The 22,845-nt window shown below is 51.2% G+C and overlaps 10 protein-coding genes across 10 annotated transcripts; 4 read left to right on the top strand and 6 right to left on the bottom strand.

Moving 5' to 3' along the window:
* Nucleotides 1–263: 263 nt before the first annotated feature.
* On the top strand, nt 264–1,175 carry A1O9_10232 (uncharacterized protein; the record flags this gene model as incomplete). The annotated part of the gene is made up of 1 exon (XM_013400966.1): nt 264–1,175. One exon carries the CDS (start codon nt 264–266, stop codon nt 1,173–1,175), a length of 912 nt encoding a protein of 303 aa, XP_013256420.1.
* A 1,766-nt stretch (nt 1,176–2,941) lies between these two features.
* Nucleotides 2,942–3,655, top strand: A1O9_10233 (uncharacterized protein; the record flags this gene model as incomplete). The annotated part of the gene is made up of 1 exon (XM_013400967.1): nt 2,942–3,655. The coding sequence occupies one exon, from the start codon at nt 2,942–2,944 to the stop codon at nt 3,653–3,655; it is 714 nt and encodes a 237-aa protein (XP_013256421.1).
* A 485-nt stretch (nt 3,656–4,140) lies between these two features.
* A1O9_10234 (ribosomal protein L38e) lies at nt 4,141–4,763 on the bottom strand (the record flags this gene model as incomplete). The annotated part of the gene is made up of 3 exons (XM_013400968.1): nt 4,141–4,178; nt 4,455–4,583; nt 4,700–4,763. The coding sequence occupies 3 exons, from the start codon at nt 4,761–4,763 to the stop codon at nt 4,141–4,143; spliced, it is 231 nt and encodes a 76-aa protein (XP_013256422.1).
* Nucleotides 4,764–5,165: 402 nt separating this feature from the next.
* On the bottom strand, nt 5,166–6,736 carry A1O9_10235 (uncharacterized protein; the record flags this gene model as incomplete). The annotated part of the gene is made up of 2 exons (XM_013400969.1): nt 5,166–6,543; nt 6,600–6,736. The coding sequence occupies 2 exons, from the start codon at nt 6,734–6,736 to the stop codon at nt 5,166–5,168; spliced, it is 1,515 nt and encodes a 504-aa protein (XP_013256423.1).
* Nucleotides 6,737–7,459: 723 nt separating this feature from the next.
* A1O9_10236 (proteasome component PUP3) lies at nt 7,460–8,129 on the top strand (the record flags this gene model as incomplete). The annotated part of the gene is made up of 2 exons (XM_013400970.1): nt 7,460–7,894; nt 7,986–8,129. 2 exons carry the CDS (start codon nt 7,460–7,462, stop codon nt 8,127–8,129), a joined length of 579 nt encoding a protein of 192 aa, XP_013256424.1.
* Nucleotides 8,130–8,390: 261 nt separating this feature from the next.
* On the bottom strand, nt 8,391–11,060 carry A1O9_10237 (uncharacterized protein; the record flags this gene model as incomplete). The annotated part of the gene is made up of 3 exons (XM_013400971.1): nt 8,391–10,392; nt 10,475–10,794; nt 10,890–11,060. The coding sequence occupies 3 exons, from the start codon at nt 11,058–11,060 to the stop codon at nt 8,391–8,393; spliced, it is 2,493 nt and encodes an 830-aa protein (XP_013256425.1).
* Nucleotides 11,061–11,235: 175 nt separating this feature from the next.
* Nucleotides 11,236–11,747, bottom strand: A1O9_10238 (uncharacterized protein; the record flags this gene model as incomplete). Its single annotated transcript, XM_013400972.1, has 2 exons — nt 11,236–11,517; nt 11,616–11,747. 2 exons carry the CDS (start codon nt 11,745–11,747, stop codon nt 11,236–11,238), a joined length of 414 nt encoding a protein of 137 aa, XP_013256426.1.
* Nucleotides 11,748–12,375: 628 nt separating this feature from the next.
* On the bottom strand, nt 12,376–12,768 carry A1O9_10239 (uncharacterized protein; the record flags this gene model as incomplete). Its single annotated transcript, XM_013400973.1, has 1 exon — nt 12,376–12,768. One exon carries the CDS (start codon nt 12,766–12,768, stop codon nt 12,376–12,378), a length of 393 nt encoding a protein of 130 aa, XP_013256427.1.
* A 1,735-nt stretch (nt 12,769–14,503) lies between these two features.
* Nucleotides 14,504–15,756, top strand: A1O9_10240 (uncharacterized protein; the record flags this gene model as incomplete). The annotated part of the gene is made up of 3 exons (XM_013400974.1): nt 14,504–14,862; nt 14,910–15,273; nt 15,325–15,756. 3 exons carry the CDS (start codon nt 14,504–14,506, stop codon nt 15,754–15,756), a joined length of 1,155 nt encoding a protein of 384 aa, XP_013256428.1.
* Nucleotides 15,757–16,725: 969 nt separating this feature from the next.
* A1O9_10241 (selenocysteine lyase) lies at nt 16,726–19,203 on the bottom strand (the record flags this gene model as incomplete). Its single annotated transcript, XM_013400975.1, has 1 exon — nt 16,726–19,203. The coding sequence occupies one exon, from the start codon at nt 19,201–19,203 to the stop codon at nt 16,726–16,728; it is 2,478 nt and encodes an 825-aa protein (XP_013256429.1).
* Between the last annotated feature and the right edge of the window lie 3,642 nt (nt 19,204–22,845).

Consider the following 22,845-nt stretch of genomic DNA (forward strand, 5'->3'; position numbering starts at 1 on the left):
ACCAAAAAGGTACGTGTCTACAGTCTCGCCGTCATCATAGAAACTGGCCAACCCCACCAGCTCCAGCAGAGTGATAATGTTGAGTGGACCGTTTTCAATTTTCAATTTCGTTAACGAGCCCGCTCCTTGGATATCTTGTCGTCCTGCGGGCGGATGAAACTAGGATCGAAGCTGACATCAACGATCGCAGGCGTTCGAAACTCGCCCATGACCCTCGCAACCTAGCATGGTCCCAGTCCGAGTCGTCCTTTGGCCAGCGCCTGATGACCAAGCAGGGCTGGAAGGAAGGCCAATCCCTGGGGAACCGTTCTTCCGTGCACGTTGGACTGAACGACGTCGATCGCCTCGCAGCAGCCCGTGTCGGCGTCCTATTCAAGGATAATAACCTGGGTTTGGGTGCGAAGCACAAAAGTAAAGACCTTGAGGGCCAGAGGACAGGTTTGGATGCGTTTCAGGGCTTGCTTGGACGCCTGAATGGGAAAAGTGATCAGGAATTGCAGAAAGAAGAGAAGAAAGTTGAAGACCGGAAATTAGAGATGTATGTCAAGGGCCGCTGGGGCGGCATGGTGTTCGTCAAAGGCGGCACCCTTGTTGGCGACAGAGATTTCGGCACAGGGGACAAAATTCAAGAAACCACCGACTCGCAAGAAGACAGTTCAACACCAGATAAATCGACTTCGGAGCGAGAAGACGAAACTACCTCGGCAGATACCCACGCCGAGAAAAAGCAGCGAAAAGAGGAAAAAAGACAACGAAAAGAAGCTAGAAGATTACGACGAGAAGAGAAGGCCTTGCGCAAAGCAGCACGAAAAGTGAAGCAACAACAAGATGGAGCACCACAATCGGACAGCGGTGATGAAGACGGCAAGAACAACACCGACGCTGAGCAGGTTCCATTCATGGGTCACAAAACCTCCCCAGCTCATGCCCCAGACGAGCCTATGTCTTCTTCCTCGTCGGGCAATGAGGACTCGCAATCTTCCACGCTAAAACGAAAGCGGTCCTCTTCGAAGATTGTTGTTCCCCTGGAGCCGTCCAAACAAAAGTCGCCCCCGGCGTCCACAACACCTCAGCGCAACGGACGACATCTGCTCCGTGGGCGCAATATTCAAGCAAAGAAGATGGCTTTTGCAGACATGAAGGGCCTAGATGAGATCTTTATGAAGACTGGATAGAGGTTCTCTGTCTGGTTGAGAATGCATTCCAACACTATAAAGGCACGATACAGATATGAGGGATTATCGCCCAAGGGGCAAGTGGAGGTGGGATTGAAAGTAGCCCAGTCTCCCGAGCCACATGTTGATGGCCACACCACGCCATTCCCGGGACTCAATACTCTCTGCTGAACACATCTACAGCCACACCATCTTGAAACCCAGTTGAAGGCCCCAGCCTCAATGTGCGGGATTTCAAACACCCGGATGGAGACCGCTAGAGCTGTCAAGCAACTTTCAGCACACTTGTCTGTCCTCATCATTGAGCCAAGTCAATACCCAGTCAGGGGCGGGTGAAGATAACCTGGCTAAGTTTGCACCCAGCTTCAGTAGTGTGCGTCGACATGACAACAATCTTGGAAGCTATAGGATGGACCTTAACTGGACTAAGCCATTATAAAAGAAATGACACAAAACGCTGCAAGAGCAGACCTTAAGAGGCGCTCTTGCTATTTGCATTCCAACGAAGCAGAGATCAAGGATCGACCTCTTGCTGACACCCATGGCACCCGCCATTAATCGTTCTGCCGATGGTGAATATCCTACAGGCTGCTCATGCTGATGATCAATCAAAAGGACCAGGAAGCACCTTGAAGGCCAAGCAGCTTGTTCAAAGAAGAAGACCAAAGACGCTCTTCTCTGATCAAAACTGGTCTGTCCTTACCACACGACCTTCGGGACGAGCTCCCACGACGCAGCAGACAGGAACCCATGCCTAATGTACGGTATGGCGTCAACATCTTAATTCCAGGACCTTGATCAAGAAGCCAGAGGCCAAGAACGGATTCATATAGATAGTACATATGAAATGATGTGCCGGCCATAGAATGGAACTGAGAAGATACGGCGTAGTGTCGTGGTAGATCACAACCATCTCAAAAGTATACATGAGCCATCCAATCTTTCCAAGTCAATGAGCCGAACGACCTAGTCAGTCATCTCAAACACTGTCCCAATCTACAATATGGAGGAGAAGTTGATGTACAGATTGGAATTACCTAGTGTATCATTCTCGTGCTGAAAGCCAACCTTGGTCAGATTACGTTACGAGTACTCCGTGCGGAGTACTAACTGCTGTAGAAGAATTGAATTCAGGGATGCAAGCCTCGTCCTGACCCAACCAAAAAAAAAAGGCCGAAAAGTTTTACCCTTTCTAAGAATGGCTCTTAACCCAGAAGTCATATTCGCCGATCGGGTTATCCGTCTTTCCTTCCGATCCCTTTAGACATACAGAGATAGAAGAAGCATCATGGTAAAGACAACTTAATAAGAACCACCCTCACCCCTGTCGTTGCGCAACACCGCCATCCCCGTAGCGCAATAGCAGGAAGGAACGGAACTGCAAAGATGCGTATCAACGAGCACACCGGTAGGACTGTCAAACGTTCTTTCTACGCGATGCCCACTCTCATGCCTCTCCGCATATCAACTGGCTGACGAAGATGGATGATGGGGCGACAGCGATCTCGACATCAAAAATAATCCTTGTCCCATATTCCGCGCACCATGTGCCACGGTACCACGAGTGGATGAAAGATCCTGTACGTATGCTGGCTGTATGATGTGATTCTACGTGGGAGACAGAAAGAGTGTATTCTCTTTCTCGTTTCATCAATTTTCATTATTCTTTTGGGTAATTCTCCTCCACTGACAAAAGGGGACCCGCCCCTTAGAAAATCCAAGCCCTCACGGCATCGGAGCCACTCTCGCTCGCTGAAGAGTACGCCATGCAGCGCAGCTGGCGACTGGACGGCGATAAATTGACGTTCATCGTGTGCAAGCGGGCGGAGACTTCTTCCTCTTCGACATCCTCTTCGACCTCGGGGAACGGCGGCGAGGAAAAGCGAGATGGCGCGCTCGACTTGGCCACGATGATTGGCGATGTAAACCTCTTCGTGTCGCGCGTGGAATGGGCCGGCAACGACGAAGAAGCAGGCACTAGATCGTCTGGGGAGGCGACTGTCGGCGAGCTCGAGCTCATGATCGCTGTCCAAGCCGAGCAGAGGAACGGGTACGGCAAAGCCGCCCTGCTGGCGTTTCTGGAGTACATCGTCAGCCATGAAGATGAGATCCTACGGGAGTGCTTCGATGGCACTCGTGGCGATTGCAACGGCGATGGAAATGGCGACGGCGATTCAGGCGCGGTGACGGCGAGTACAGCTACTACAGCTACAGCTACAGCGACTGTGGGCACGAGGACGATCAGGAGGTTTGATTACTTGACGGTCAAGATCGGCGAGGCGAACATTCCAAGTATAGGATTATTCGAGGGCTTGCAGTTCCACAAGACCAAAGACACGCCCAATTATTTCGGCGAGTTTGAGTTGAAGCTTGTGACGGACGGGCTCGAGTCGCTGCGTAGTAGTGTTGCATTTGACCCTGCAAGTGGGCTTACGGCTGGGATTGCGTATCGAGAGCTCGAGTATTGCTGTCCTTCCTAGTAGTGACGCGGCGCGGCGAAAGGAGTTAAGGAGCTGGACCAAACACTGGGAAACGGTGGTCACGGTCAGAGTAATGCACGGCCGTCAAGTCTCACACATACGACAAAGATGGTGTCGACCTGGTCTTTGTGGGGTACGTTTTTGTAAAAGTCTTTTTCTTGTTTTGTTTTTGGATTGGCTTTTTTCTATGGCTGGGTGGGGTGGTGGTTATCAGACGTCTCACTCTACCACCGCAAGCAGCCGAGCACGTCGATAATCAGCTTGTATGACTTGGGCGGATCTTCTTCATTGAAAGGACGCATGCGCATTCGCATCTGCATCTGCAATATCACTCCAAGTGAGGACGAGGAGCAGGAGCAGACTTCACGATCGGAGTCCACCCCTTTTCCACCACCCTCCGGTGTATTTGCACACAGACACCATGCTTTCCATCATTTCTCATCAGTCTCATCCTTCTCTCAACAAGCTTCCGGGAACAAGGTCATTCACGCCTTCTTGGCCTTCTTGTTCTTCTTGTTGATCTCTTGGAATGGTAGTGCTGTGGAACAGAAAAGAGCAATGGTCAGCCTGGGATATTCTCACATCCAACGAGGTTTTGGGTGGAACGAGGGGGAGCCAAAGGTTCGGTATTCCCCCCCCATATCTTGTAATTTGCGCGGGAATGTCTTAGACAGTCATACAACCCGCACTTCAATGTTGGGATCTGGTCTCCGCGCTCGGTCTCGCCGCAAGTCTATTTTACAACAGGACAATCCCCCCCCAACAACAACCCGAGAGGAAGAGGACAAAAGTGACTTACTAGGAGGCAGAGATTGCTTGATCTTGTCGGCCTTGTCGGAGTCCTTGAGCTTGAGGGTGTACAGGAATCGCTTTCCGCGGAGCTTGAGCTTGATATCCTTGCCCTTGGCGGATTTCTTTATGCGGGCACCTATTGAAAGGAAAAACAGGCCAATTGTCAGCAATGGTTCAGTATTTTCTTTCTCTCGCTTTGAGCAGGGGAGATATGTAGTAGGGGGTTTTGGAGGGGGGGGGGGGGGCGCGAACCTGTGGCATCCTTTCTGCGAGCGATCTCGAGGAATTGCTTGATGTCTGAGACTTCGGAAGGCATCTTGAATGAGGTATCCTGCTGGATTTCAGAAAGGGTCGGTAAGGAATGAGTGCTGGAGCGTTGGCGGTCAATTCATTCCACTGCGCCTTTTGGTCGCAGCCAAAGTCATTTGTGCGGGAAATTCACTAGCGTCCGTCGGCTTTATGAGAGTGGGGCACTCGGCTTTAAGCCTCGTCAACCATGTGGACAATTGGACTTCTGAATGAGGTGCAGGGGCATTTTCAAGACGACAGCCAACGATCTACTATGTACACATTCGTTGTTATGATGATGAAGTAGTTCCACATCGTCTCGTTAGACGGATCGACGCTCAATCGGTTCAGTCTCGATCCCAGTCATCAATATTCGTAATTTTACATGGCTTACTGGCCTCTAAATGCTGTCCACCGAGTCTTTTTGACTTCATTTCTTCGAGAGCCTCAAGAACTTGGACAGCTTGTTCTTTTTCTCACCTCCATCCTCTGTAGGCACATTCTTTCCCAAATTGACTTTGACACCAGCATCATCGGTACCACTTGGGGCAGTTGGAATTGCTTGGACTTGAATTTCTTGTGCTTGAGCCCTCAATTCATTTTTCAAGACTGCATTTGTACCTCTTGCTTGAATACTAGCTTTGTTCTCGTCCCAGCTAAAGATGACCAGAACTCGGCCTTTGAGTAGAAGGTTCTTGATCAATTTCTGGGTCGGATCGTCTGGTATCACCTCAAGCTTGCCTCTCACACCAGGGTTTCGGAGAACAAATGCCTCTGCTCGCCATTTGTCCTCGAGGCAATCTCTCACAAAGCTGTACAGGTCTGCCCCTGAATCGCTTTGTTTGAATTTGGAACTGACGGCGCTCTGGTCCGGAAAGCGCACTTTGATCTCCACATCACTAATTTGTGCCAATTTAGTAGCTTCTGCCTCTGCTTCTGCTGCAATCTCGGCTTCTGTTGGTAGTCTTTTATTCCGAGTGTTCTCCGAGAGTAATTTCTGGTGGATTTGAGCATGCTCAACTGTTGGAGTATAGTCGGATTCATTGTACGAAGTCAGCGCAGCAGCCGGGGTTGAAGAGCTGGGAGGACGATAAACCGATAGAGGACGACCTGTGGGTGTGGTTGCAGTTGGTGCTTGTGAAGATATAGCAGATGTCACGGGTGGATCTTGAGATGCTCCCTCAGATGCTGTCTCCACGGGAGGTGCATCAGGTAGTTCGGCATCTTCCGTCCATTCGGGCTGTTGACTTGTCGAGGGTGCGTCTTCAATAGTAGTGGCGGTTTGGGGGTTCGACTGTTGGGAAGTAACTGGAGACTCCACCGAGTCGAAGTATCCTTGTATTTGGGCCATTGCCTCTTCTAATGGAGTATCTGTGGGCTTGAAGCTCAATCTGATCAACACAGACCCGCTGTTGAGGCCGAGCTGTGTAAGGGTCTTTTGTAGGTCGGCGAAGGAAGAAAGCTCTCTGTTTAAACAATGCAAGACGGGTTGCTCGTAATATAGTCTTCCTGCTCCAGATGCTCCTTGACCTGTAGCCGGTATGCCTCTTGCGGTGAAGTTACGTGCAGGGGCCCCTCCGGCGACACCGGCCTCGAACTTTCTGAGAACTAGCCATAGCGTGGTGGAACTTGGGAACTTGTCTGTGAGGCGAGCATTGAGTTGGCCGTCTGCTTCTGATTCTGGTATCTGGAGGGCTATTGAAACAACACCAGCTGATTTGGAGAGTTGAACGAGATCGAGCTTAGCACCGGATGTCAGACCTGAAAGTCGGAATGGATTTGTCAGGTCCACGAATTTATTCTTATGTCTGAGAGGAGGTTAGTTGACCGGACATTGCTAGAGCCGGGGATGAGAAGGACTCACTTCAAGCCATATTGAGAAGGATTCAGTTTTAGCTTGTCGCAAACCTCTTGAACAACATCCGTGAGATGTTTGGTAGGTATGGTCTTGACTGTGTGTCGTCGAGCAGCTGAGTCGATCACAACAACGTGTGCAGACATATTTGCCTCGGACAATGAGAGGCAGGCAGGCGCAATGCCTTCTGAGGTGGGGTTTAAAGGTTTGCGTCTGTGTTTGGGAAGGATGGGAGCGGAGGTGCGCAAATGAGGCGCTATAGATGAGGAGTAGTAGCCGAAGATTAGAATAATCTAGAATGCTTAGATTTGTTGGTAAAGATATGGAGTGGCAGTGGCTTGTTGGTTCGCCTGTTTGTCAAAGGCAGGCGGCGCAGGCACAGGAAAGTCGAGTTGAGGCGGCGTCATTTTGGCAGCCTTGTGGGGAAGGCGTAATTCCCATTGGATGCCTTGCTGTCCCTTCGTTCTTTCCTTCTGGCACCCCCAAATTTTGGGTAGGGAAGGAACGCGTGCTCTGCATATGCCTGCACCTGCAGTCTAAGTTGCACTTGCACCTCACTCACCACCACCACAACCAGCACATGAACCACCTGTCACTGCTATTTCAACTCGCCATTCAGCCGCGTCAGTACTCTTCTTAGGCGACAGCTTCTATACCGTCTTGCGGTTGCCAGCACCTTGCTCCTTCATTACAACAACCGCTCAGCCAAAATGGTAAGCCATCCATCCCCGACTCCATCGCAGCTTTGGCCATACTAACCCTCGCATAGAGCAGTCCATTCGATATCAGTACGTCCCCCCTCTCTAATTGTGTTCTCTGTAACATAGGTCTGATATGAGTCTTCATCAGATGGCGGTGCTTGTGTCGCAATGGTCGGCAAAGATTGTGTTGCTATTGCCTGCGACTTGCGATTAGGTCTCCAGGCATTGACAGTTTCCAACAACTTCCCTAAGATCTTCAGCTATGCACCATCCGTCTTTCTAGGCCTTACCGGCTTGGCTACGGATGTTCAGACAGTCTCAGATACCTTCCGCTACAAAGTCAACATGTATCGACTAAGAGAAGAGCGAAACATCGCCCCCCAGACCTTGGCAAACCTGGTTTCATCTAGTCTATACGAAAGACGATTCGGTCCTTGGTTTGTAAGTCCTGTCCTGGCTGGAATCAATCACACAACGGGGAAGCCCTTCATCTGTGGATTTGACAGCATTGGATGCATCGACTTCGCCAAGGACTTCATTGTCGCCGGAACCGCCAGTGATCAATTATTTGGTACTTGCGAGGGTCTGTGGGAACCTGATTTGGTACGTCTATCATCTACAACGAGCACTATCCTCAGTGAGGAATTTTGGATCTCTCGTTCTGTGATGCTAACAATCCGCTTCCACTTTATAGGAGCCCGAGGATCTATTCGAGACGATATCACAAGCCCTACTCAATGCTGTTGACCGAGATGCCTTGTCCGGATGGGGTGCCCACGTCTACATCATCGAAAAAGATAAGGTGACAAAGAGACTACTCAAGGGAAGACAGGATTAAGCAGCGATTGCCAGGCAAAAATCCGGGTTTCATCGTCATGTAGCATACCACCTGTCATATTGCAACGGCGTTTCTTCTTCTATGGCGAATGGTCAAGGGCTTCGGGATCAGCTCAGCCTGGTAAAGGAGAAAACGGAACAAATGAATAATTTCGGTTCACAACCGAGTGATGGTTCCTCTAAAGCCTAGATGTGAAGTGAGAGTGAAAATAGTTTGTCCGTCACCTCATCCCCAGCCTCTTGTCGAGACCTATGCTATCCCTTATTTCCATAACTTGACCCTGACAGCCAGCACGCCATCAAGGGCATCTTCCCAGCTATCTCTGATCCTCCCACAAATTGTTTCCATCTTGACCTCATCACTCACGCTCTCCAGAACATCACCCAACACACCAGCAGTAGCAGTAGCGTCCGCATCTGCAGCTCCTGCTCCCACCCCATCCGCGTCCGCATCGCTCCTCGCAAATCCCAAATCCACTAGTTTCCCCAGCACGCCTGGCGCACTGATCCCGTCTTTGACCTGGCGTGCCGCAGCGTGGATCTCCTTCTCCAACTGGCCCACCAGCGTCTGGATCTCCGCCAGTGCATCTCTCGGAGCCGTCCTGCCTCCCTTCGCGGTCTTGGCTTTCTTGCCGAGTGCGCCGAGCAGGAGCGCGATGGCCTGCAGCGTCTCGAGTCGCGTGATGCTCGTGTGGAGGTCTTGCCATGTATAGATACGGATTCCCGCGACTGTTGTTGCTGCTGTTGCCGTCTTGGAATTGCTCTTCTGCTCGTCCAGCGTCTTGTGCAACCACGCCTTCAGCTCGTCGAGCAGCTCGGCGACTGTCTCCTGCGGCGCGGTGGCATCGCTTCCACCGCCGGCAATCAGCAGCACCGCCTTCGCCAGCAAGCGGCGGCACGCATGGTTCCGGCGCTCTGCGTCCGTCAGGCCATCATCTTCATCGTTCTCCTTCGAGCTCCCTGCCGTCGCCGCCGCCACCGCCTTCTTGATATTCTCCAAGGCCTTGACCCCAACACCCGCTTGCTGGCCCTGACCCGTCAGCTCCGCCTTGAGGAACGTAACCACATGGTCTTGCAGCGCCATGGTGCGCACCCAAGCTCCGCGCGGCAACGGCCCACATTGGAAGCGCGTCTGGACCAGCTCGACGTCGTCGTCGCGGAAGTGTGGGAAATAGCTGAAGTCGCGGTTGTCGTCCAGAATCGTGGCAATAGTTCCGCCCTCGTTGTCCTCGGCCCGGTTGTCGGACTCAAGGACGGTGTTATCGTCAGGGAGGCCACGCAACCTACGCAACTTCCTCTCCTCGACGGCATACACGTGCCGACTGGCGCTGTTGCGCAGCTGCAGGCGCATGTCGACGCTGTTGTGGATGTTCGAGTAACTGTTGCAGCGCAGGCCCTCGCGGATGCCGCGCACCAGCGCATTGTCCGCATTCTCCAGCACCGTCAGCCCGGTCTCGATCGCCGAGAGGGGGTCAAATACGTCCTTGGAATCACTGCTACCGTTAATTTTGTTGGTCGTGCTGTAGATGGTGGCGGCGGGGTGTAAAGACGAAATGCGCGTGAGGATCAGGTGCGCCACGGTCTCGTACTGCATGTTCTTAACGCTGAGTTTGGTGAAGGTCTCCATTGCAGATGAGAGCTGCCCGAGGTACGCTTGTAGCCGGATGAGGACTACCGTGAGCGCGTAGAAGTCTTCGAACGCTGACCGCACGGTTTCTAGGAGGATCATTGCGCGGACGACGTGGTCGTGGTCGTGGTCGATCTGCTGTTGTTTCTGCTGGCCGCTTTTGACGGGAGCCGCGGTTGTTCCGAGGCGGAGGATCGCAAGTACGGACAGGAGCGCAGCTTCGGGACATGGTGGAGGTGATGCTTCGGAGAGCGAGGCGTGGTACAGCTTTAATGCTCGAGCTGCGAAGTCGAGGAGTTCTTTTGCCTGTGTCTCGCCATCGCTGGGTAACAGGCTGTACTCGAGCTCGAGGGCGAAGAGTTGCTCCAGCGTGCTTTGCTCCGATGCTGCGCGGGCGTCGCGAAATGCTTGCAAACGGGTTTTGTCTAGGCGATGGAGCGGGCTCTTCAGGTCGTCGAAGCAGAATGCCTTGGTGGAGAATGCGTCGGCATACTCCTCGCACGTCTTCTCTATGGCGTCGAGTGATTTGTCGTCATCTTTCGTCGCCAGATACTGTAGTTTGGCGATGTATGAGGCCCTTGATATCGGTCGAGCTGCACATGCATCATCCAGGAGTTCCTCATACGATTGGTCCTGCCTGGGACGACGGGACAGACATTAGCCATACTCATTTTGCCTCGCTTCTGACATGATAAAGCTCTGTTGTCAAAGAAACTTACTCATTTGAAGATGTTAGCTTCGTTCTCGCCTTGAGCCAAAGCGTCCATATGCGGCCGTCGGACTGATTTTCCGGCTTGGACAGCAGTTGACTACAAAACGAACGGGCTTCCTCCCACTGCTCGGACGCCTCAAACGCGTCTAGCAGTAATGACAGCGTCAGCTGGGGATCCTTCTTGCCAATCTTCGATTCCAAATTCAAGGTCTCGCTCTGTAGCAATTTCACCGTGTCCGCGGCTCGTCCGTTGCTGTTGAGGATCTCTGCGAGGAGCGCCACTTCCTCCGGGGTCGAGATCTCCTTTCCGGACGCATGGTTCTGTTCCTAAGGTGAGCGAAAGAAAGGACTGGTGAGCCGAGAAGAAAGACAAGCATAACAAACCCTAAAGAGCGAACAGCAATATGTACATTTCCACGTACCTGGTCCGTCGAAATCGCCTCGGCGGCCTTGAAAATCATGCGGTATGCAAGCGTGCCGAAGAGGTTTCTGTCCTTGGCCGCCTGCGTCCGGTCACGTTGGATCAAGGCGCACATCATGATATTCCAAAACTCGTAGTTTCGATCCTTGGGAAAGGACTTTCGTAAACCCATGGTGGCCTGTGTCGAGGAGACCCTCCGCATGGTCAGCCAGTCCTTTCTCTCTTCCAAAAAGGGTGGGTTTCAAAAGTAATGTAATATGTGCTTTTTTTAGAGCTCTCCTTGCAGAGGCCTTTATGCCTGACCCTGCTGTCTCGGATATGCTTCTCGTTTGTGCTTTGTGGTTTATTCACACCTTTTGCGCGCTGAGCCAGTTGCTCTCTGCGATAGCCTCGTTCAGCCACCGGATGTAGAGGTCCTTGTTATCCTGCGTCGACCCGACCGCCCGCTCCCACAGCTTAGGGCCTTCCTCCTTGTACAGCGACAACGCTCTAAGGGCATGATGCAGTTGGTAAATGGCCTCGGGTTCGGTGATGGGTGGGTTGCGTTTGCACAGGTCGAGGACCTCACTGTGACCTCGATCATGCTGTTTCTCATCCGCCTGGTTGACGAGGACAAACGCTTTCAGAGCCTAAACCATTCGGGTTCGAGCCCATTAGTTCCAGCATCCTCAACGACTTCTAATGTATGTGTGTGGGAGGGGTACGACTGGAAGGGACTCATACTTACTAGGAACCGATCGGACCGTTCACCTTTCTTGGACCATTTGTCACAGAGTTGGAGAGCTTGCTTCCAGTTCCCGCTCGCGACCGCGTCCTGAATGGGACGGATTCGGCGATCACTCACACTCGGATCTGACATGGTCGAGTGGTCATCTGCAAGCCTCCATCAGACCAAAAAGGTGTTGGAGCCCAGAGGGAAATAATATGTACCTAATAATGTAAGAGCCCCGAGTGTGGGGAAATTTAGTTCATATCTGACCAGACAAGGCTTTCACAACGATGTGGGCTTATTTACATCAGACGCGCAGTCTGCAAACTCAGGTCCTTCTTTACGCATTGCTTGCTTGCAATTATTCAAAAGAGCTTTTCCAAATTTTGTCGAGTAGGATCTAATTTTGGGTATCACGTTTTTCTCCTTGTCCTTTGGGCTTGTTCTACACAGTCATTTTCCCGTGTTTTTCTGCCTGATGAGGAGATCATGTCCCACGTACCCACGCTCCGCCGCGCACGCTATGCAACTCCAAAGTTTTACCCGAGTTGTACTTGTAGCAACTCTTATATCGTACATTTTCGAAGCTTGGCCACAATGACGAGCTCTTCATTCTGGAAAGGTAAGGGACTCGACTGAGCTCAGCCAAACCATGATTTCCTCTCCGCTTTCATCCGGGCCATCTACGATCGCATCGTCAGCTCGCGCACGAATTGGTGGGGATGTCGGCAAACGGTACCATTTCCTTTTTACAGTCGCGGTATGCTCTGTGCCATAATTAGTCCAACTCTTGTGCGGAGTGCCGGAATCGGGTTCTCGGGATGGTGATTTCAGTGACAGGGCGGGCGGTTAGAAGCACGCACTGGAAGTAATCCTGACACATATCCTTATCCCCAGCATTGCGATGCATGCACTTGATACTTCTCGTCGCCGCCTCTTGACATGGATCGAAGTACTCGGAGCTTTGTTTGCTGTTAGAAGAATGGGGGTTAGCAACTGCGACGACCTGGATTGAAACCCAAACGCGACATGCCGACGTACGATGAAAACCTCTTTGCAGATTTATCCCAAGGGTCGACGCCAACCCCGGGCTCTGTGACCGGCTGGTCTTTAGATCCCGCCGCTGATGTTGTTGCCATGCCGTTGTCTTAATGCTGCATTTGACATGCATCTGCCAGAGGATCTTGAGTTCGCGGTCGCAGATGCAGGTGCCCGAAGCACTAAACTCGTTTCGGGTCGTTCTTATCGATAACCTTAAATGATCACGCCAAGCCCTCTTCGACATTCTAGCCCCACCAATCCCCGCCCCATCCTCCTACCTCAACCCGTCCAGATGTGGTGTCGATTGTGCAGTTTGAAGAATGATTTCTAGAATAGCTAAGACATCTAAAACCTAGTACTGGTGTCTGTGATCATGGAGTGGTTGGTGCGGAGGTTTGATACGTCATGTCACAGCATCAAGTCGCCTCACTATGGATCCCAGAGCATTCAGTAATGCATCACCGAAACCACTGTACATACTGATCTGACCTGATCGCGATGTCACACCGACTTCGGAGCTCATGCATCGCAATATACGATGAACGAGCTTCCCTTTCGCTCTGTGAAAGGACATAGCCGTCCTTGAACATGAAACGTGCAGTTGTTGCCATACTCGTCCGTCCGTGCTGTCCAACAAATAGTACCATCCGGCTGTTATCCTCCACGATAGGAACAGCCGTTTCCATACAACCCAAGTATTCTGTTCCCAACAACGTCCGAATGTGAGAAGCCCTTGTCTAGGGAGTCGAGTTTTGGGGAACCAGGGGCTTCCCAAAGCCGTCACTATTCAGGACTCAGGAAAACGCCACCAGAGATAACTTTCTGGCAGCCGGCACGTTACCTGATTTGGTCAATAGATCCATTGACATCGGCGAGGTTGTCCACGCACATTGTCTGAATCAAGCGTGCATCCAATGCCCATGCAATGGGTGCCCCCACGAAATTTGGGAGCTGGAATGCCGTTCATTTCAGCCAACAGTTATGGGCACGCAGGCACAAATGTGTTAAACGTACGGGGAAACTGCCCCATTGCGAAGCGCACCCGCTATGTCGGAGCTATGTTTAGGTGGTCATCAGTTCACCTCGACAGTGTAGAAAAAGGAGGTGAACGGAAACCATCCTTTCCTATTCTGCAGAACACGGATGTCACCCGGTTGTCAATCGACTTGGCTAGAAGGGCCTGGAAATTCTGAGCATGTAAAATGATTCGCGTCGTGTCGGATTGGTGATGACGACGAAAAAGAGGGATGGGGACGGCTGTGGTTTAGTCCGAACAAAGCAACAATTTCCATCGATAAACAATAACTGTTTTAAAACCCCGGCATTTCCGCCTCACTCCGTCGTCGCCAGGTTTTGGTTGCCGTCGCTGAGGAGGAATCAACCGACTTGTCGCGAAAACTAACACTCCTTGATAGGTCATCGAGATAAGGACATTGATAAGCCCTACACTTTCGAGCGAATGTCATCATGATGTGGCCTGGTTCGGCTCCCACTCCCAGAGGTATTCTCACTCCGTATCCTGTTGGAGATGTGTTGTTGTGACATGAGTGGTTATACTACCGTTGAGGTAGATCAGTCCTGGAGAATCGGTTCCCATGCCGCTAGCAATGACTGAGCTTGTGATTTCTTGGTAGTGCTTTCAAAGGGAAAAATCAATGTTTGTTGCGTTTCCACAGTCCAGTTGATATAAAGTTTGGCCCTCAACGGTATATTTCCTAGTGCCAGCTGTCCTTCTTCCTAATCCATTATCTTCTTGTATCTATACAACATTGGCCTTTGTGGTTGTCAGCATTCAACCTCTTGCAACTGTTCAACCACAGACTGCCTTTCGACCATATAAAGCAATATTGAACTCACGATTCAGAATGGCTGCCGCAGATGTACTCCCTCTTTCTTCCAAGCTTGGCTCCATCAAAAGAAAACGGTCAGAGTCGATATCATCGCCATCCTTGGAGAACAATATGTCTTTCACCATCCCAAGAAAATTTGCTTTCGATCCAGATCAACATTTGGCGTTCCAGGAACCCGACAGGATCTGGACCATGGAAGAGATCGGGCACGCCGACGTGGGAGTTTCACCAATTGCTGTATCGAATCCGTTTCCACTGTTTACCAAAGAGGCTATCATGCAAATGAGGGATGAGATCCTGAGCGACGCAGTCCAGCAGAATTGCAAGTATCAGAGCAATCTTGCTGCCAGTCAATTGAGAGGATTTGCTCCCAAGTAAGTTCAGACGAGCGCTCTTATCGAAAATCCGCTGACCTTGAAAGATATGCTCCTTTCGTTTATGATGCATGGAACAACCCAGAAGTCCTTTCAATTGTCTCCAAGATCGCGGGTATCGAGCTCGTTCCCCAGATGGACCTAGAGATTGCACATATTAACCTGAATCAGATATCAGCTGAACAAAAGGAGGAGGACCTTAAGGCTATGCAAGAGAAACAGCACCGGGATGCAGACGAAGGTGTTTCCGGATGTCCATGGGAGGATGATAAGCCCATTGTCGATTGGCACACTGACAGTTATCCGTTTGTGTGCGTGACTATGCTTAGTGACTGTACCAATATGATTGGTGGTGAAACTGCTTTGTTGAAAGGTGATGGAGACATTATGAAAGTTCGAGGACCACAAATGGTCGGTAGTCAGCCTGACCCTCTGGACCAATGTTGACTAACCTTGGGGTAGGGGCATGCCGTCGTGCTGCAGGGACGATACATCGAACATCAAGCCTTGAGGACGTTGGGTACAACCGAGCGAATCACCATGGTTACCTCGTTCCGCCCTAAATCAGCCTTTATCAAGGACGACACAGTACTTACAACAGTCCGCTCTATCTCAAACCTTTCAGATCTTTATTCACAATACGCTGAGTATCGGTTGGATATGCTAGAGGAACGCGTTCGAGCCCACCGAAAGGAGTTAAATGACCGAAAACGGGCTGGCCGGAACTTCAATACCGCAGCGACCAAGGCGTTCATCACTGAACAGAAAGATTTCTTGGAGTCAATGTTGCGTGAGATGGTTGACGATGACAAGGTCGTCAAAGGGCATACGGAACAGTCGCACCTTCGAAGCGGTCTGATAAAGATGAACCAGCACAAAAAGGCAAGGCTTTGAAAGGTGCACAATGACTGAGACGATTGTCCTTCTTTGCGTTGCTAGCGGGAGGCGAGATGGCCTTGGGTGTTTTCAGATGGCATGTTGATACAATTATGCCGAGATTTGTTTGGAATTCTGTTGCTCGGGGGGCTTAGGGACAGTTGACAGATCGATTGGAGCTGATGTTGGTCATTACAGTATAAGAAAGAGAAATTGCGGTACAAATATGGTCCGTGTTGAGAGATGAACCGAATGACTTGATGAAATTACATCTTCAACTGCATTACCATAAACAACATTTCAAAGGCAGTCACAACCAAGCCACCTGCCGACATGTTGCCTCCTGCCGGTGGGCCCTGCTGGATTCAATTGTATGTGTCGCGTCGAAGTCATCAACCCCAACACTTCATTCATGTCTTGGAGTTCAAAATCTGCACCCACCTGGATATAATTTTTGGGACTGGAGTTCATGATCCGATGGACCATAGAATCGTACGTAGGCAATCATGTGGACGATAAAAGCGTTCGCGGAGGAAAAAGAAAGCACGAGGGGGGAATCTTCCTCTGATGACATTGACATTAAGGATGAAGCTTGGCCGCTCCTTCGGCATTTCCAACCACAGACGGTCCAATTATGATGCACTATCAAATCACTCAAATCCTCTGACATGCTACTTACTTGAGCAGTCCCACTACTAGTATACATATGGAGTTCTGTGTAACGCTGCAGGTTCCCAACTCCAGTTTCTGACTGGGCTCGGGTTCTCCTCTTCTGCATGCGTGTACTTGTGAAAGATGGCTTGGGGTGGCATTCTCTCAGCCGCCAACCCATGTAGAGGCCATCCTCCTGTCCGTATCAGAATCCCATTGCATGGTACCATGGGCATAATCTGTGCTGTCATCTTCCTTTGAGAACAACCTGCTATCGCCGGAATGGGGCCTGATGCGGCAGACACCTCAATCCCCTGCGCATGAGAAATATTACCTTCAAGATTCGCCAATTCGTGGTATGACTCGATCACCAACTCGAACAAAAACCGGTGCCTCGAGTTCTCCACACATGCTTGAAGTCAAAGACATATGCATTCCAAACCAAACCCTCCCGTGCTTTCTCCTCGTCTTCGCCAGAGTGCTAAAGGGTTCTGGCCTCCGCTCAGCATTCTTCTGGTCGACGCAAACCATCTGACATCTCTGGCACGGGCCCAGAACGTCAAAGTGATTTTTGGGCCCATCTTTGATACTGATGCTCTCCCAATCATCCTCTGCATATGGTGTTTCCTTCTGACCCGGTTCTAGCTCTTCAGCAACGACAATGTTCGCTCGGAACGAAGCAGCCGCAACGGTTTTTCCCACACCGCCGTTGTGCTTGATCTGCTCGTTTAACCGATTGACGCTTGATCGCGAAACCAGAAGAATTGGGCTTTCATTTGCCAATGTGATCGATCTGCCGGTCTCTTTGGCCGCCTTCCCTTGAACCCTTCCTGGAATTCTCACTTGAGCTTGACGAACAGTGCCATGTTTTGGAAACCGTGCCAAAGTGCACGGAACACCGAGTATATCTGTGAAGAATGTCATGATAGCCTTGGAGGTGTAAACCTCTATGTCCACCGACTCACCACATACAACGGACGACTTGTTCGTGGTCCTCTCGCACGGGTCAACGTGACCTATCGAGGTGTGCTCGAAGTCTAGACTGATATCGAAGCTAACAGGCCCATTAGTTTCGCTGTTGGAGAAAACTTTCAACATTCTTTTCACCAGATCAATCTCTGGTCGTAGCAATGCCATGCGAGGAAATTTCTTCTGACTCAACGCAGCATTCGTGCCAGCATGGACGAGACACCACTCCCGGTCCCAGGCGAGACCCTTCGGCCCCACCTCCCAGGAAACATCGGCAGGAATATTGTATGCCCCACAGCTTTTGATAGGAAACACTGACAGACTTTCGACAATATATGATGTGGGAGACGGGTGCACCAAGTTGACTTGGTACGAGATCAAATCTTTCTCAGCCTGCACCGGACTGACGTAAAACTCTTCGACGAAATGCAAGAAAGTAGCGACATCTTCCATACTGCTCATCGCTCCAAAGCTCAAACGGACAGCACCAGTTGGCTTTCCGTTGACGATATCGTTTTCGCTGCCACATCTTTGACCGGCAGCATAGTTGCGTCGCATTTCTCCCGCAGACAGTCCCAGGTGGGATGCGATACCACCTGGGTTGCAAAGGCCACCAGTTCTGAATTGGATGTTTTTCACGACACCAAGTTTTTCAATTTCACTGTTGCTGACGAATCCACCTCTCTCGTCTTTGAGGTTGACCGCAATCACGGGCCCCTGAGTGGACCCCGAAAGAGATGCATCTGTGTACATCACACAGGCCTTCGTGCCGTTGCCATGCTTCAGAGCAGCCAGCCGTTCCCTCAGGGTTGAAGCCAGAAAATTTGCATGCCTCGAGATGACGCTCATCGAGCCATAGATCTTGGCATGGGTCTGCAAGGCTATTTGAAGGGCAATGATGTTGTGGAAAGGGATGGTTCCATCTTCCAGGCAGCTATGCAGGGATGACTCCTTCCTGGCATACCAACTAGCATCCTGTACGGTCACTGAGTCCACAGTGCCGCCCCCAAAGTACCTCCGGCCACGGAGTATACCTCCCGAATCTTTGCGCACAATCAACGCTCCGAGGTCCGGGAGGCCAAAGATCTTGTAGAAACTCAGGGCGATGAAGTCTGGGGCGATGTCACTATGGGAAAGGTCCAGCGGAGCCGTTGATACAAGAGCTGCTGCGTCCAAGAGAGTATAAAAGGCCGTGCCAGAGCGGGCGTTGATATCTTGGACCATCTGGCACCATTTCATCGGTAACCGGCGGCCAGTCATGTTTGACTGGGCAGGATATGCAAAAAGCGATGGCGTACGACTGTTGGGACATGATGGCCCACCAGCTTCCGGGCCATTGAGCCAACTGTCGACCTCGCTATCGCTCGCAAAGCAAAAGGCACCAGGCAAAGCAAGCTCTCGAACGCCCACAAGACTCGTGTGTGCCTCAGTGTGATAAGCGTAATGAAAGCCGCCAGCCTGGTCCCGAAACACATCAGCCACGAGCTTGATGGCAGCAGTGGCGTTCGCGACAAAGACAATGTCAAATTTATCCGGGTCGGCATTGAAAAACCGCAAGGTCTGAAAACGGACGTCGTCGATACGTCGGGTCGACAGCTGCGATGAGGCCGATGCGGAATGAGGATTCCCGTAGAGATTATCCATCAACGCCTTGGAGTATCCTTCCACCAGCGATCGCGCGTACAGTGTCGCTCCCGCATGGTCCAGGTATGTGGTCCCCGTGAGAGAAGGATACTCAGACTGTCTGATATCGTCAATGTTGCTGATATACCCGGTTTCGGGGTGGATCTGTGCCAACGGTGTGGCTTTCGAGGACGATAACTGGGACTCATGCTGCGCGGCCATCACGGCCGCCAACCAGGTAAAATCTGTCGACGAGGATTTCTCGCAGGCGATCCTCTTGTCAGGCCCATTGATTTCCTCCGGGGAGGTCTTGTGACAGAGAGAAGCGGTAGTAGTCGTCAAATTATATCCGCACCCTTTGCTGAGGTACGCAGAGCAGGATCATTGTATGTGCTCCTATGTACGAGGACCAGGTACGAAGATGGCAAAGATGGGGGGCGGGACCCTTATCGGAGAACGCCGAATTTAAGACGGGGGATAATGATTATTTTGATAACTGCTAATTATTGGTGCGGATGGTTTCTTTGCCGTTTTACACTTTATTTCTCAGACTCCCCACCCTTGGAATGCTACAAATGCTGCGTGCCGACTTCTCGGCGATGTCCAGTGTGACCCATGACCACGACTAATGTTCTGTGTACATAATTAAGTAGGCGACGATTGATTTTCCTTTTTCTGTTCCAGGCACGTGATCGACTTCACGTGCCTAATCAATGTCTCCTCGAAACTCTGAACGGTGAAACGCACGTTTTCATCTGTCGTTACCGAGAAATCCGCCTTCGGTTTAGACTGCGGCAACCCCGGGCATGATCGTTGTGCTAAGCGCGTCGTCGCTTTTGACGGCGATAAGACCCCTCTCTCGCATCAATGTCTCTATATGGGTCCCAAAATGGATGCTCCGATGCGAGCCTTAAATGGGCTCCCGCACTTACGCATACTTCTGAGGGGCGAATACTGCTCAGAATGTTTCTCCTGGGATCCTCTGCGTGCTAGGAAATCCTTCTCAGCGTCCCTGGTTGGATTAAGACAAGAATCCTCATCAACAGTTGTCCTGGGCTGCGCCTCTGGCAGGTACACTTGTCCTCCTCTGCAACATTCCAGGATCGTAGCCTGGCTTCTCCTCCTCTCCTCCTCTCCTCCTCTCCTGTCCTAGCCGCTCTATGGCGGCTATGCAGCGTTCATCTGTATATACAGGGATTACCACTTCCTGCTTATAGAGTAAGCCGTCCTGTCCAAACTGCTTCCCATTCAAGGTGTGTACCTAGACCTCGAGAGGACCCTTGCAGCGTCTGGTCCCGAACGGTCGCATGAGTAATGGTCACGCTTGCGTCAACACAGCTCTTGGTCTGGTCAAAGTAAGTTTGAAAAATTTCACGATGCTGGCCCAATGGATGGAACAACGCAGTCAAGAAAAGTCCACCCATGCTTCGGAGTACATAGTGGTGGATAAATTTGCTTGGTTGGCAGGGATTTCGTTCGCGCCTAGTATGAGGGGGACCTGTCGTACTGGTGGTCCCGAAAAGCAACACAACAGCTCTCTGATCAGAAAAGGCTGGCGAGGGCTCAGAGCCATCCCATGCCTCGACTTGGCCGATGCTGTACCTGTCGATCGCAAGCATGCGGCCACGCGGGCCACAAGAGCACTTCTCGTTTGGCACACACTCCCATCTTGATTCACAATCCACTTCAAGAGACAGTCCACATATTGGAGCTCAGATGGCACAAAATCGGCATCACGGACGTTTTGATCGATCTTCTGGGGCACTCCTTGTCGCTGAATGGTAAATTCAGCGAGGCAATTGCAGCGGAGAAACGCTGAGTCAAGCCGCGGGAGCCGCCTTCACTGATGCGGATTCTCAGAGCGTCCTGGCGAAGCTGGGTTCCTATCGGTTGGACGAATTCCGAGTCGCCGTCAAGGAGGTAACGCAGCACACACTCGACGAAGAAATCGAATGCATTATTGGACCTGTATTCATATGCTAGAGCACATAGAGTCAGCTCTATAATCTCCGCTCCAACGTCACTACTAAACGGCTCTGTTGCATTATTTAGAGTCATTGGGCAGGTCCGTCGTTAGTGAGTACAAGGGCAGAGACTAGGGACAGTTGTAGGCTTTCGGAAAGTTGCAGGCCACCACCTTTATTGGGGATGGTGCTGAGCACAGTGCGGATCTGCTCGAGACCTTCTCAGCCAACCGCGGATGTGGCTCGTCGCAGTGAAGGTTGACACGACATCCGTGTGGATAGAGAACATTGCAATAAATTTCCACATTGGAACGCAAGTGATAATGAGTCTGTAAAGTGTGCTCTGCAATAAAAGGGAACAAGGTGGCTACAAGAGACCCATTCACGCAGAGTTCTCAGTCCGTCGTATGATCATCACAAGTCTCTTTGGTAGAACGGCCAAGTTCACGGGCTCCACTTCTAAACTGCGGGCAGGCCAGTCCAGGCCATGCCCCTAATCAATCGAAAGCCGCCATCCCCAGGCAGCAGAAAAGTACGGAGCGGGGCCATTACAGAGCACCAAGGTGGGAAATCGAGGCCGGGGTTGAAGGCCCTGTCGTGGCTAAAGTGAACCGCCGTCTGTTTGCGCTGGTTCAACCAAACAGCGCCTTACCGCACTTCAGGGCCGACATCTCAGACCCCGCATTTTCGGTGTGAAAGCTCACATATCTGCCAATGGCTGACTGGTGAAGAAACAACGGTTGGATCTTATAGTGGTGCCGCAACTTGTCACGGAATGTACGCTGTCAAGTGTATTATTGCTCCCTTGGAGAGGAAGCCATGAAACCCATACTATGCATGGCCTTTGTTCTTGCCGAGGCCTTAAGCATTAGAGGCGAAATTGTCCCAAAAATATTCACTCATTTCCACTCTGGTCCCCGTTTGTGCTTATGAAGACTACTTGAACAGCAGCAAATCTAGATGGTCGTCAGTACACCTGAGCATCGATGGACGTCCATTGCTTCGGAAACACCTCAAGGTCGCATAATACAGCAACATGGGATCGGGGTACTCACGCAGTTGTAGCCGCAAATATCTCAACTCTCCTCGATTTCGTTGCCAGTGCCAGTGCCAGTGCAAAGACTGCTGTAAATCCAGCAGTGATCCCAAGCCTGTACGACATCGCGGTCACGGTATACAAAACGGCAATGGAACCAACTGGAAGTAATGATGATATTACCGTACCACAGAGATCCAAGCCTATTGTGACCGCATTGTCCGAATAGCTCGATACCGTTTCTGTGGTCTCTGACCGCAGCTCGACGTTGCCAGATGGCAGTCTTAATTTGCAGTTCAAGGTTAGTCGATGCTTCATATAAGTGTCCAAGGTAGCTAACGCTAAGCCCTTGTGTAGAACCCTGGTTCACTCTCCGACTCGGCGATGTGGTCCTTTTCTCTGCAAAACAGCACACTCATAGCCTGCATGGAGGATGTCTCGTACAATAACATCATTCGAAGCAGTATAGCCGGTCGGGCCGGCCTTCAGATCGACGAGCTGGATGAGGACGATCATGCTGTCATTGCGAAGGACTCTCACCTCCCATGGGCAAAATCGGTTTCAATCAAAGGCAAGACGCTCATCGACTGGAGGCCCGCAGGTTGTTGGCGCACCATTTTCACAGAAGTCTATGTGACGAATCACGCTGATGCACCTGACATGTCTGCCGGGAAGGATCTGATGAACGAGGTAGCGGAACACCGAAAGAGCTTGCAGGACTCAATTTCACATATCTCGCACTACAAACGTCAAAAGAAGACCGAGACTTCGCGCCTTCATCACACCGACGTAACACAAACCCGTTTCCGTACAGGATCCGTGCGGGACAGTTCATTTAATCGCTACGAGAGCTATACTCGATCT

Source organism: Exophiala aquamarina (assembly GCF_000709125.1).
Source record: "Exophiala aquamarina CBS 119918 chromosome Unknown aczIA-supercont1.12, whole genome shotgun sequence".
NCBI classification, from domain to species: Eukaryota; Fungi; Ascomycota; class Eurotiomycetes; order Chaetothyriales; family Herpotrichiellaceae; genus Exophiala; species Exophiala aquamarina.